At 35.7% G+C, this 13,768-nt stretch overlaps 1 protein-coding gene across 2 annotated transcripts in view; it reads left to right on the top strand.

Annotated features, from left to right (window-relative positions):
* Window positions 1-12,778, top strand: part of LOC145674666 (uncharacterized) — a 45,197-nt gene extending 32,419 nt beyond the window's left edge. For both annotated transcript variants that reach the window (XM_081744890.1, XM_081744891.1), the window contains exons 2-3: window positions 748-1,398; window positions 7,338-12,778. In XM_081744890.1, coding sequence (XP_081601016.1) covers window positions 818-1,398; window positions 7,338-8,517 — 1,761 coding nt within the window. In that variant the 5' untranslated portion in view covers window positions 748-817 and the 3' untranslated portion in view covers window positions 8,518-12,778. The remainder of the gene's footprint in view (window positions 1-747; window positions 1,399-7,337) is intronic.
* Window positions 12,779-13,768: the final 990 nt, after the last annotated feature.

The raw sequence follows: 13,768 nt of genomic DNA, 5'->3' as shown, positions 1-13,768 counted from the left end.
GTTCATCTCTAGTGCTTGGGGTCCCGAGTTCGATTCCAGCCCTCGCCAAGTGATCTTTGTGGTGGACAAACACCGTGTGAGTGTGTTTCCTCGGGGTTCTCCCGTTTCCTCCCACTTTCTTCATTCCATCATTTCATTGAGTACTCATCGTCACCGTCTCCTTTAGCCTAACCGGCATAGCGTGGGACGTAAAACTCATTAATTTCATTTTTTATTTAAGAAGTATATGTTAGTAATATAGCAAAGAAAATTTTCATTTTGGAGTTTTCTGTCCTCATGCAACACTGATCGTAGCTTGTGAATTTGTAACTTTTTTTTAAAAAAGGAAGAAAAACAAGATTCCTACATCGATAAAATGTGCTTATGTACAACAAATAGATAATAATATACAAGAATTATAATATTGGCTTATACTTGTATATAAAGTAGAAGAAAAAATAATTAGATATGTGCTTTTTCAGTAGAGAAATATATATAAAAACAGAAAATCAGATATCGATCAGTATTTAAATATTTCCGTATGGTTCTTTGTTTTTGGGTATTTAAATGTATCGATATTTTTGTATGATTAGTAGCAGAATTTCGATATCTGAAATAATGGTTTCAGTATCTTTTATATCCCTAGCCTGATCCCAAGCCGTTCCTCCCACGAACTCTGTTTCAGCTGAAGTGGCGTTTACAATTGTCTTACAGTAGCTTGGTTATAAATTTGGTTAAAACAAATAATATTTTTCTTATTGCTTTCAGATTTGTTTTCCTTGAACATTAAGTGCTGAAGGTTTCACATCGTCAACGTGATTTTTTTTCTGATAGCAAAATGGCTTTTCATTATTTCACTGTTGCTTGCAGTAAACTTGAGTTGAAAACAGAAAACGCTCCCATTAAAGTTGAAACGAAAGAAGAAAATAAGACACTTGAAGGATATAATTATGAAATAGAAACAGAAAACGAGTCACTTGAAGGATGCCCTCGTGCAATTAAAACAGAAAAAAAATCACTTAAAGAACGCAATGATAAAATGAAGACAGAAAACGAGTCTCTTCAAAAACGTAATTATAAATTATTTACTAGTAACGCTAATGAACATAAAGATCCTCTTACAATGCGTTTTGAATGTAAGGAACAAGAAAGCAAAACTGGAGAGAATATCGCTTTAGAAGGTAATGAGGATGAAACAATACCAGATTGGAAACTAACTTCGATAGCAATATGTTTGGTCAAACGTTTATCAACATCTAATGTAAATGCCAAACGCTTTCATAGTAACGTCAAGTCAGAATCCACCGATTTTACTCAGAACACTGAGGAATCTGCCATAATTAGAGGTAAGAACGATCACGAAGGGAACGTTCAAGAGAATTATAATCGAGAAGCAGGAAGCAATGCTCAGGCTCACAGGTACGTTGAAATACTTTTATTTTTTACTATTTATATTATATAAATATTTGCTTTCAACAGTTGCAATACTACTTTATTTTCTTTTTTTCATTTACTGTAAACTGAGTTAATAGAATCGCAGACATTTGAACGCATACATGAAAGCAACATATTACGAGGGAAGGGCGCGATGTCATTCAGAGATAATTGCACCAAATTTGTTGTAGAAGTTGGTTATGGGAATAGAAACGAACGTGTGGAAGCATTCGTTTCGCAGACGTTTGGAATCAGAAATAACGGGCCAAACAATTCAGGAGAAGTATGGTCTGTCACTTAGGTATTTGTGGGACATAGCCTTTGCTCGCTGTTGCGACCAATGCAGAAGTTAAATAAAGTAGAATGAAAACAGAAAAGACGAGCTGAACGAAAATGCACCAATATTCGCTCTCAGTCCCACCAGATGAATGCCGGGATATCTATCAACTGCCCTTGCAATTATTCATTGGGTATGCATCATAGTCCAAAAGTAGGTATACCGTACAGTGCTGATCAGCTCATCGCTTTTTATGTCATTCCGTATTTGTATCCATCAGTTAGACTCGGTTTCATTATTCTTTGTTCTTAATGTGTTTTTACTTACATCTTAAGCTCGGAAGAGTCGAAGCAAATAAACCCATAAACTAGAATGTTATACTTGATCAATGCAAGGGTGTATACCTACTTTTGGAGGTCACCAGCAGTTTTTGAGGGAAGTGGTCGAAATGAAGTTGATGTATTCCTTCACACTATAAGATGCTGTCCGTACACAAGTATTAAATGTTTCAACCCACGAATATTAACTGATTTCGTTTGTACGGTTGTTTAATACCTACGACGTGGCCCACCAGAAACAAGGTATTGTGTGTTTGTGAGGGGAATTTAAATATATATTTCACGGTTAGTGATGTTTAAAATAGTAACGACTGTGGACGGCCAAGACAAAAAATAACCGACTGAATGCATACAAGATTGTTCATTAACACAACTATTTTAACAAAAGGATAAAGAAAATATTTGAATTTAGTATAGTCACCATTAGAAACCAGCAAAATGTATTAGGTAGAATCAGCCTCGTAACAACTTGGTTAAAGACTTCAAATATAACTCACACATGGTTCACCAGTACTGCATTTTAATAGTATGAACACAAAGTGAACATGAGTGTTTCGTGACATCGCTTTATATCTGTGTATATATTTTCTTTACTTCATTAATATAATTCCATTGGGCTAACTACTGATGCATACCCAACGTCAGAGGCTGTTAATAGATTTAGTATCCCTGCATTCGCCTGGTGGGACTTAGGGCGGACATTGGTATATTTTCTGTTCAGCTCATTTTTTTTTTTTTTTTTTTTGTTTTTGTTTTCATTCTACTTTATTTAACTTCTTCTATATTGGCCGCAACAGCGAGCAACGGCTCCGTCCCGTCAATATCTGGTTGACAGGCCATACTTCCCCTGAATTCTTGGGCCCATTATTTCTATTCCGAACGTCTGCGAAACGAATGCTTCCACACGTTCTTTTCTATTTCCATTACCTAATCCTACACCAAATTTGGTGCAAATGTTGATACAATTCAGAAATGAAATATATATCCAAACGTAACTGAAAATTGCTATAAACTTGCTCGTTACGCCAAGCCTTGAGTGTTAGGAGTTGAGTGGAGCCTTGAATACCCACATGATTGTGAGTAATGTCAAGAGCGATTTTTCCTACAAAAAGGTGCTCGTTAGTAAAACGACCACTCATCAATACTTTAAAAAAGATACAAAGTGGGTAAAGCCTTAAGACTACTTAGTAAAAAGTTTTGTGAAACACTAAGTGCAGTTGAAAGGTTTTTATTTAGTGGACGGAAAATTCAGTAATTTGCTTTCTATTAGGAACGGTACCACAATGGCTTAATTGTAACTTTCCTCTTTCAGACAAAATATTTTGTTTATATTACTGATCATATTTTTTATATTAGTTTATATATCGGTTCTGAAATTGTAACATTATTTTATATACAGAATGCCATAATAAATAAGAATGTTAAATACAGATTACATGGAGATATTATCGAGTTCTTCCTTTAAGCTATTAACTTTAGGGAATCCTCTTTTACTTATTGTGATTGCCCTAACATTGATATATGTTATATTTCGAACGAATTCCTACTATACCATCCAGAAAATCGGCTTTTGTAAATATTTTACAATATGGCCTAATTTACTAAATTGGTAAGCATTCGTGTATCTGTGCAGGTGTTTATATATTATTATATACTTACCGTTTATAATTTATGGTGGCTGGTCTGATTATACGACCTTCTGCCGTTGCGTTGGCAGCGCTTATAGATAAAATTACCTTTCTTGCTACTTTCATATGACATTTTCCGGCAAAATAATATTTTCTCTGAAAGAAAGCTTCCGTCTGTTCTTTGAACTCTGACAATGCTACGGTGACCACGTTGGCGCACTGGAAGGATGACCATCTCCAGCACGGGGGCCCGGTTCAATCTGAAATCCCAAGTGGGCTTTCTGGTGTATGAACATCTTTCTCGTAGTTTTCCTGTGCCTCCCACTTTCCTCATTTCACCACTGTCATTCATCTCATTATCCTTTTCTTGCTTAGCCTGATAGCCGAGTCATGAGACATTCAACTATTAACTAAGCAAGTTACAATTAAGTGTAGACAAGCTACTTCCTGAAGAATACATAATTCATGATTATCAAAACTCGATTAGAATGTGGCAATATTAAAAATAAAGAAAACTCTTAATTCTATTCAGTTCTTTTCCCACGAGTTGTTTAACGATTCTGTTGATTCGATTTTTAAAATCGAATAGATTTACTCGATACTTAGCTTTACTTAAGTCAATTTGAGTTTGAGTTTAATGTCCCTTTTCAGGAGCGAGGCTATATGAATTACTTAAGACAGCAATACTTTGTCTATATCGAAATATCATCACATGATAACTTTAGGGTCTTCTCTTCGTGTTTAATGATAACTCGTTAGATCATTTTTCAATGAGTAACATTGTAAACGGTGTTTTATAATTGTTTAATGTAATGGGAAGCTAACAATATATTAGGATAATGTATGCTATGCTCCGTAAGTCAAATTTAAGATCTTCAAGTGAGGAATTGAGTTGTATTTTAAAGAACATTTGTTCGATATATGTTCCTTGATTGACAGTTATACCGTTATTTGCTAGAAGTAGATTAATGCATAATTAGATTACGCAATGTTCATCTGTATTTGATTGTGAACGGGAGGAATGCCAGTTCTGTGTATTTCAAAATGATACGAGATATACGGGGATTACATGCAGATATTCTTCGTGGCAAAGCTTACAACTGATAAGGGTACTTGAGATATGTACCTTGCGTGAGAAATAAAACAGAGATCTTTTGATAGAAATAAAGTGGGTTATATCAAAGAGAAACAAGAAGAATAGAAACATATAAGACTTTCAGTTACAGTGCCTCACTTATATAGGAAGTGACTTCTTCATTTTGGAATCACTAGAACCTCTCTCCAGGCAGTTCCGTATATCTCTCATTGAGGCTAGGTATAATTAATATTTAGCCCTGCTTATTTCATAATTTTCTAATCCAATTTTACTATGGAGGAAGGGGACGTTTGAGTGATTAACTATAGGAATTCACACTCTGATTGACTACAAAATGTACAAGTTCTGTGATTTCTTCCTTTCACCACGTAGAATTTAGTTCAGTCATATTATATTTAACTAAATAAAGCACATATAAAAAAAATCTTAACATATATATTCTCTTTTTGAGCAAGTTTTGCATACACGTCGACCTGCGTTGCTGGCGGTGGATCACAGTGCTTGCGAACAGTGATAGTTGTTTGCTTAGTGGATCGTGGTAAGAATTGTTGAGTGTAACACGGGTGAAATTTTTATTGAACCACGCCCTCTCGGATACACACACTACCTAATTAGTGTAATTCAGAGCCCTTCATGGTATAAAACTTACGGTATTTTTAAATACATATGAACCATTCCATGTGAAAACCAAATTTTCAGGATAAAACATCGTCGACTCAGAATTCGATGAAACTTTGTGTACATATAGGACCCTATGAGAGATGATCATGCACCAAATTTCAACCCAGTATCCTCTGTTGTTTCAGAGTACAGGGTTGTAAGAAACGGACAAATTTGATTTTTTTTTTTTTTTTTTTTTGTATAACCTTGTTAGCTTCATATTGAGCTAGATATGAAAATGTTATACCATTTTGAAGAGGAAAGAATAGGCTACAAGATACGTCAAGAACATTTATATGAAAATCAAATATAACTTTCCGGAAAAATTTTTATTACTGATATCTCAGAAGTACCCATTTAATTTCTTTGAAATTGGACAACAAGGTGGCCCCATATGTCCGGCAGAAGTGTGCCAAATGGTAACTTGGGATTAGAACGGGCCTGGAGTCTACAATGGTTTTCATGTGACCATCTTGGGAGAGACGCTGGTGTGCCAATGTGGCAACTTGTCAATTTATCAATACTGGTGAAGTAAAGTATAACAGAGGTTCGATTCCCGGCGGGAGCTTATGTGGTTCGGACTCCACGTTAATCAGTAGGTCTACGTCTCATATAGCCTCGCTGCTGAAAGGGACGCTAAACTAAAATCAACTCATTAACATAGTCGCTCTTCAGATATTGTATTTTTGGCGTAGAATCAAAACCCGTTCTTTTACTCATAGGATATTAATTTCAATGAATGCAACGTAAATTCATAAATAAATGAAATAAAGCCGGTTGAGAGACACTACTAACGGCAGTGTAAAATTTAATTTTAAGCGTTTCAACTTTTCCAGAACTACGGACAGACAAGTTGAGTGTTAAGTTTACGTGTTGAGGAATAGTATGCAGATTGTTTCTCTTCTCCCAGTTAAATGCAGTATTTCCCAAAACATTGGTCCACGCGACAGTTTATATATATATGTATATATTATGAGCTTATGTGCTAAGCTTTGTCTTTTTAAGAAGAGAGATTTCTGGCATGGTACTTTTTTACCTATTTTTAATCCCCTCCTCGTTATGATACCTATTTCAATGAAAGTACCATGATAAAAACTCAGTTGATGATATGGAGTAAACCTATTAGAAAATTCATTTCAGTGAGTTCTGCTTTACTGTTAGCTTTTATCTTAGCACGCCTTTCCTTACCTTTTAAAATAATAAACAATATTCATTTAATTTTTCACGATGCAACATTGTTGGGCGCGGGAAATATTTTTTGACATGCCTTGCAATGATAGTGTTGCAAGTGCAGTATAATATCTTTTCCTTTTTTTGAGTGACTCTTAAGGAAAACTAGTAGAGATTGTATACGGTTTAAAATGAAGTAAATGTGAAAATTTTACATATTGTTTTCCAGGCTTCCTTTGTTTCTCTTATATTGTTTTTAGTAGGTGTAAGTTCAACAAACTCCAGACATAATTAGTTTTTCTGGCGCAATAATTAATGATATAATACATGAAGATCTACAGTAAGTCTGTACCTCCATACTCATCTGTAATATTGAGATGTCCGTTCTATACTATAACATCAATTCGTTTTTACTTGAGTTCAGTCTGATATCGTATATATAATCATAGTGACAATTTGAGATAATAAAGAAAGTATATTCTCTCGTTCTGAGGGCGGAAATGATAGAAAAGAACGTCTTGATAGTTCTCGATTCTGTGTTTCTACAAGATTTCATGTAGTAGCACAATCATATCAGACTACACTTTGTCAGTAAATAAAACGTATGAGTGCCTTTCAATCTCTAAGAGTTGGTATGCAATATTAGGAAACAGACTCCTTTGTTGCTGTATTTTACATGCAAACGTTTGCAGTTCTGAGTTGTTTCGTATGATTTTCCGCTATTTTGATTTCTTTGTTCGTTGAATTTGTTACAGGTTCGACAAAAATGCCCTTTCCATAAAAGGGAGTATGGTTATTACACAAGAACAAATAATTTCTCATTCAAATAATAAATGTAATACTTCCAAGGAGTTTCACAAAAAAAATAATCGATCACATTTCGCAAGACAGTTAACACATACGAGTAGGGAACCTGACACCTGTGATAAATGGCGAAAGGGATTGAATCAAAGATCAAATTCGGTAAATCACATGTTGGTACATACAAGACAAAAGCTTCACACGTGCCGAGAATGTGGTAAAGGATTTAATCATTTTTCAAAGTTGGCAAGACACGTGTTGATTCACTCAGGCGAAAAATGTTACGCACGCGAGGATTGTGGAAAAGGATTTATTGAAAAGTCAACTTTGGTAAAACACATGTTAGTACATACAGGTGAAAAATCTTTTACGTGTCAAGAGTGTGGGAAGGGGTTTAGTCATAAATCAAATTTGGGAAAACACATGTTAACACATACAAGAGAGAAACCTTACACGTGCCAAGAGTGTGGAAAGAACTTTAGTCAGAAATCAGATTTAGCAAGGCACATGTTAATACACAGTGGTGAAAGACCTCACATCTGCAAAGAATGCAAAAAGAATTTTAATCAAAAGGCAAATTTGATAAAACACTTGTTAGTACATTCAGGTGCAAAGCCTCATACGTGTCATCTGTGTGGTACGGGATTTAATCAAAGATCAAATTTGGTAAAACATATGTTCGTACATACAGGGGAAAAACCTCACAGCTGCAACGAATGTGGAAAAAGATTTAATAACATTTCAAACTTCAGAAGACACTTGATAATTCATACAGGTGAAACATATTCTTCGTGCGGGGAGTGTGGGAAAAGATATACTGAAAAATCAAATTTGGTAAAACACATGCTAGTTCATACAGGTGGAAAAGCTCACAAGTGCCTGGAGTGTGGAAAGGTATTTAATCGAAGATCATATTTGGTAAAACACATGTTAGCACTTACAGGAGAAAGAACTCATACGTGCCAAGAGTGTGGAAAGGGCTTTAGTCAAAAATCAGATTTAGCAAGACACATTTTAGTACACACTGGTCTAAGATCTCACTTATGTGAAGAATGTGGCAAGTATTTTAATCGAAAATCAAATTTGATAAAACACATGTTAGCACATACAGAAGAAAAATCTTGTACGATTTAATTAAAGATCAAATTTGGTAACCCACATGCCTCTACTGGCAGATCTAAAACCTTACACGTGCCTAGAATGTGACAAAACATATAATCATGTTTCATAGTTCACAAGACACGTCTTAATTCATACGGGTGAAACATATGCGTACCGCGAGTGTGCAAAAAGATTTGTCACAACACGTGTTAACAGATGTAAAAAGCTCACATGTCCCGGAAGAGTTGAAAGAAATTTAGTATAAAATGTTCAGCACGATACATGTTATTAAATATGTTTGAGAAAAATCAGATATGTCGAGAGTGTGAAAGGGATATTTAGTCAATGCTCTAGTTTGGCAAGTCTCAACACATGTAAGAGAAAAGCCTCACATGTGGAAGTAGTGTTTGGAAAGATTGATTGAATAAAAGTTTGGCAAAAGACAACCTGATACGCACATGTGTATGCTTGCACATAGGAAAAGTTCGAAAAAGGATTTATCATGAACCTCGACGAGCCACGTGTTCATACAAACAATTGAAACATATCATATATGCCAAAAGGGTAAAAATTAATTAATTCAGGTTTGATAGGGTACTACCCACATATTAGTTATTTGAAAGAGAAACATCTTACCTCTTAAAATAATACTACTTCAAAACTTCATTTTTGGTAACAAAATATTCATAGGGATGAAAAAAGTCGATACAAGAATACCAGGGATATAGTTGAAGATACATGTTTATTTATTGAAGAAAAAAAAATTAGAAAACACATTGGGATACCCACAGGTGAAAGCTGGCATGCCATGAGTTCGAAAAGGAATTTACTCAAATTTGAACCACGGCAAGGTATGTGTTAACACAAACATTTGGAATAAATCATGTATGCCATAAGTGTAAAGATAAATTTATTCAAAATAGATACTCTACAACTCACATTTTAGTCATTCGGAAGAGAAATTTCTTACATGTAAAAAACTTATTTCTTAAAAAATTCTTTTTTGGAATACAGAGTATTTATACGGATGAGAAAATCGCTAAAAGAATCGCAATTATGTAGTTGAAGTTTAAATTTTTAAGACAAAAGTTTGTACCCACAAGTAAGAAACATCAGCGGTGCCAGAAGTTCGTGAAGGAAAGTAGGAGAATTTCACATGTGGCAAAAATTAAGAAAAAATATATATAAACCACCATCAAGACACTACGTGTTTACACATACAGACGAAAACCTTCATCCGTTTTCGTGGTTGGGAGAAGTTTAGTTAAAATCACATTTTTAATCGACTTGAGTTCATGATGAGTTTAACGTCCCTTTGAGCAGTGAGACTATGTGAGACCTAGTCGAAATGTTTGATGTGGCATCGAAACCACGTAGGCTTCAACCAAAAACTACCTGGGGTCTCCCATGCCAAAAACGGCTACGCTAACCACTTAGCCACTAAAAAGCTCAAATTTTCAACCGAATATATCAGGCCGTATTTGATAATAATATAAATTTGAGAAAGCATTTAAATATATATATACAAATACGTGAACATGCATATAATTTTTATATATACAATTTACAGTATATGAACGAAAATTTTATTTTAAGAAGAGAAATCTGTCAAAAATGTTATTGATGTTTTTATTATTATTATTATTATTATTATTGAAAATTGCTTAGTAAGCTCTGGATGAACACTTACATGAAGTCAATTCCTATACTGCTTGTAGAAGGTGACATATTTATTATCTTTACACTTAGGCGGAAATACCTTGTTTTAGTGTATTAGTCAACTGCTCTCATGTAATAAATATGTCACCTTCATGGTTTAATGCTCATTGATTGGGAGAGGAAGTTTCTTTTAATAACCGCATTTGTTCAAGTACGATAAATAGCTCAAGCTCACCCAACTGCTTACTTCGCCTCCTTTTGACATGCATCGTCTCAGATTCACGTTTGGGGAATTTTAGATTATAGTTAGCTCTAATTGTAGGATTACTTTTGAGCAATGCCAATACAGGTAGAGTACCAAACCAATCATTAACACGGTGATTGAGTAACATCAAGAATGTGGAATGTCTTTCCTCTAGATTGATATGTCAGAAAGCTAACCAGAAATAGATACTTTTAGTAAGGGCAAGATTCTATTAAGCAAATGAGTTATATGGCATGCTTTGATACATGTATTTTAAAGTGTACTTAATTGTCTTGGATAAAGGGCAAAAGTTCAAAATCTTATAATGGGAGAATCTTGCCACAAAACTGCCCAATTTCAGAATATATAAAATAACGAAGAAAGTTATGTCCTTCTTGTGGTGGTTTTTATTCAATTGGACCTCACACTCTGAATTGAATGCGAATGGAGATAATGGTATGGTCAGTTGTTGATCTAGGTATATCCAACATATTACCTGCTTGTGGCAGTTTAGTTACACCATGAACTTTCGTAAGAACAGACTGAACATGGGACCTCCATTGAACTTCATAAGGGCGTGTAGACTAAAGTTCAAACTGTGGTCAAACTCCGCTGCAGCGAAGCGGAAGATAAGCCAGGTCTTTGATGACGTTGTCGTGACTACGCGCACAGTGCAGCGGTGGTTTAACAAGTTTCAGGACGTACCACTTACTGGAAGACAAACGGATGTATAAAGCGAAGATCTTCAGGCAGCAATTGAGGCGAACAGTAGCCAGACGTATGAAGAATAACGACAAGAATTAAGTGTGAGTTGAGAAACGATTCGGTAGCACCTCCATCAACTTGAGAAACACTACAAGTTTGGTCGATGGGTCCCACATTATTTGACTCCGGTCCAGAAGGTGGCGCGAGCAGACACCTGTATGTCTTTGCCATCTCCTCTGACGAAGGAGCCAATTCAGGAGAGGGTGTTAACATGTGATGAGAAGCGGATCCTGTACGAAGCTTAACGGCGCCGGCATCATCGGTTAGCATCTCATGAACCGGTTCCAAAATACCCGAAACCAGCACTGTATCTGAAAAAGTTTTTCCTGTGTTTGGTGGACTGCTCGCTGCATCGGGAACTACTATCAGTTGGTCAGAGCATCAGTGCAACTGTGTGCTTTCAACAGTTGAGCTGTGATCAAGAAAAACACAAAACTCTGGACCCAGCACTTCTGAATCGCAAAGCGGGCCTTCTGTTACAGGACAACGCTAAGCCCCACGAGCTAGGATTTCGCGGGTCACAATTTTACGCTTTGAATGGGAAAGTATTGGATTCGCAATTTTCCCCGGACATTGCACCGTACGATTATCACCTGCTCCATTCTTTGGTCAATTACCTGAGAGGACGCCAGTTCAAATCCCTAGAAGAAGTGCAAAATGCATTTCAACCTTCTTCCTTTCACAGCCCACTAAGTTCTACCGCGATGGAATCTATGGCTTTCCAGAAAGTTGGCGGAAGGTCGACAATGCTGATGGGGACTAGTTTTGAGCTTCGAGATACATTTAAGTGACATATCGATATTCGAAGGTGGTGGGTGAAAGTGCGTCAGAACTTGCTTGTTTACCTTTATATAGGTTTATAATATACCGTTTTCTGTTTAATGAAATGGGTATAAAGGAAAACACTTGAGATGTAACACGGACATTAGTTTTTATCCTAACTATTCATAGGTGCTTCAGTAATTCCTTGCTGCAAATCTTTATTTGAGTAATGAAGTAGTAATATTGTTAAGGAAAAGATCTCTTATGATGGCAACCAGAAATGTTCAGTACTAATATAGTGGCTAATAATAGTCAAATTGGATAATTATTGTGTTTACGCATGCACAGCGCAGGTGTAACCTGTCTGCAGTTGACAGAAGTTTCAAGTCAAGAAATCATGTGCTATTGTCCATCCCCTCTGAAGGTGACCATATTTAAGCCTATTAGATCGTTCTATAACAGAAAGGTACAAACATTTTTGTTTACGTCCGTTTAGAAGTGACAGTGAATAGAAAATAGTTCCTTCACCTTTGGGGATAACTACCGAACACTTGGTGCCTCTAAAAGGGGTGTAAGAGATATATCTTTCAGTCTTATGTGCTACTTTCATCTTTGTGACTTGTTCTTTGAATTTGCTTTACATAAAATCTAAGAATATTATGACTTTCGTGGCGCCTTGCTAAGAAAATCTAGGAACTCTGTATGTTAACAATACTTAGAGCTGGACTGGACTTTACACGTAAGGAGTGTTCGTCCATTACCATGTAATTAAATTACAGTCATAATGTTATTTTAATTATACACAGAAATAGTAAAAATTTTCGAAATTTGAGGAATTACACCAGAGAACGTTCATTTTTGTCTTCAGCAAGCAGAGAATATGATTTCAAATGTAGAATTTTAGAAAATCTTGACAAGTTTTGTTTGTATGATTCTTCCATCTCTTCATCTTTACAAAATGTATTATCTTTATATACTTTGTAGTATATGGCAAAAACACCAAGTACTTCAACATCGACAAAGGAAACAAAGAAGTGATATAGGGGCCACGCTTGAGTGTGTTCCCTATTCATAATTCTTGGAGCTGCCAGTGGTATTTATTCATATATTAGTCCAGTTAAAACTCATAAATGAGTTCAAAGTTGAAATTTGAAATAACAAGCTGAAGTTTGCAGTATCAATTCCACTAGACCTATGTACAAACAAAGTAAAAGTCCTATGGGAGCCCAATTGACAAGTCAGGTATACGGTTATCTATGTAGATGCCAAGGGAACTCCTTTCTAATTCCCTTGACCCTGCGTAGTGTAGTCGCTAACGCTCTCGCCTTCGGTGAGAGCGGTCCCGTGTTTGTTTCCTGGTAAAGACATTCGGTCGAAAAATAGTAAAACGCTTTTTCAGGCCAGCCACCCTGAATGAGGTTTCCCTCATTCACACCAGCCAAATACCGGGGTGGTACCTAACTTATAGGTCCCAGGCCGCTTACTTCTTTCCCCAATCCTTTCTTCTCTTTCCCCGGATGCTGTGCTCGCCGAGGGACGTCATCCCTCAAACGTGATGGGCAAATGGCCATAGATAGCGAAAGCCCATAATCCCTAAATTCTAATGCTTTCTATTTCGAATTGTTTTAACTATGAAATATTTTAAGATGTGAACATTGTTCTTGCATTATTTTTAAATAATATTAGAAATTATTGTTTATGGTCAACTTGTTCCATATATTACCATTGTTTTTAAATATGAAACTAGTTTGAATGTTTCGAAGTTTATTTTCGATGTTTAAGCTCAAATGTCTTTGTAACCTCTATGAGTACCAAAAACAATCCCAAACAATCATTGTTGTGTACTTCAAGAGA

This window comes from Thermobia domestica, chromosome 17 (genome assembly GCF_964235325.1).
Source record: "Thermobia domestica chromosome 17, izTheDome1.hap1.1, whole genome shotgun sequence".
Classification (NCBI taxonomy): domain Eukaryota; kingdom Metazoa; phylum Arthropoda; class Insecta; order Zygentoma; family Lepismatidae; genus Thermobia; species Thermobia domestica.
This window is presented reverse-complemented; position numbering and strand designations above follow the sequence as displayed.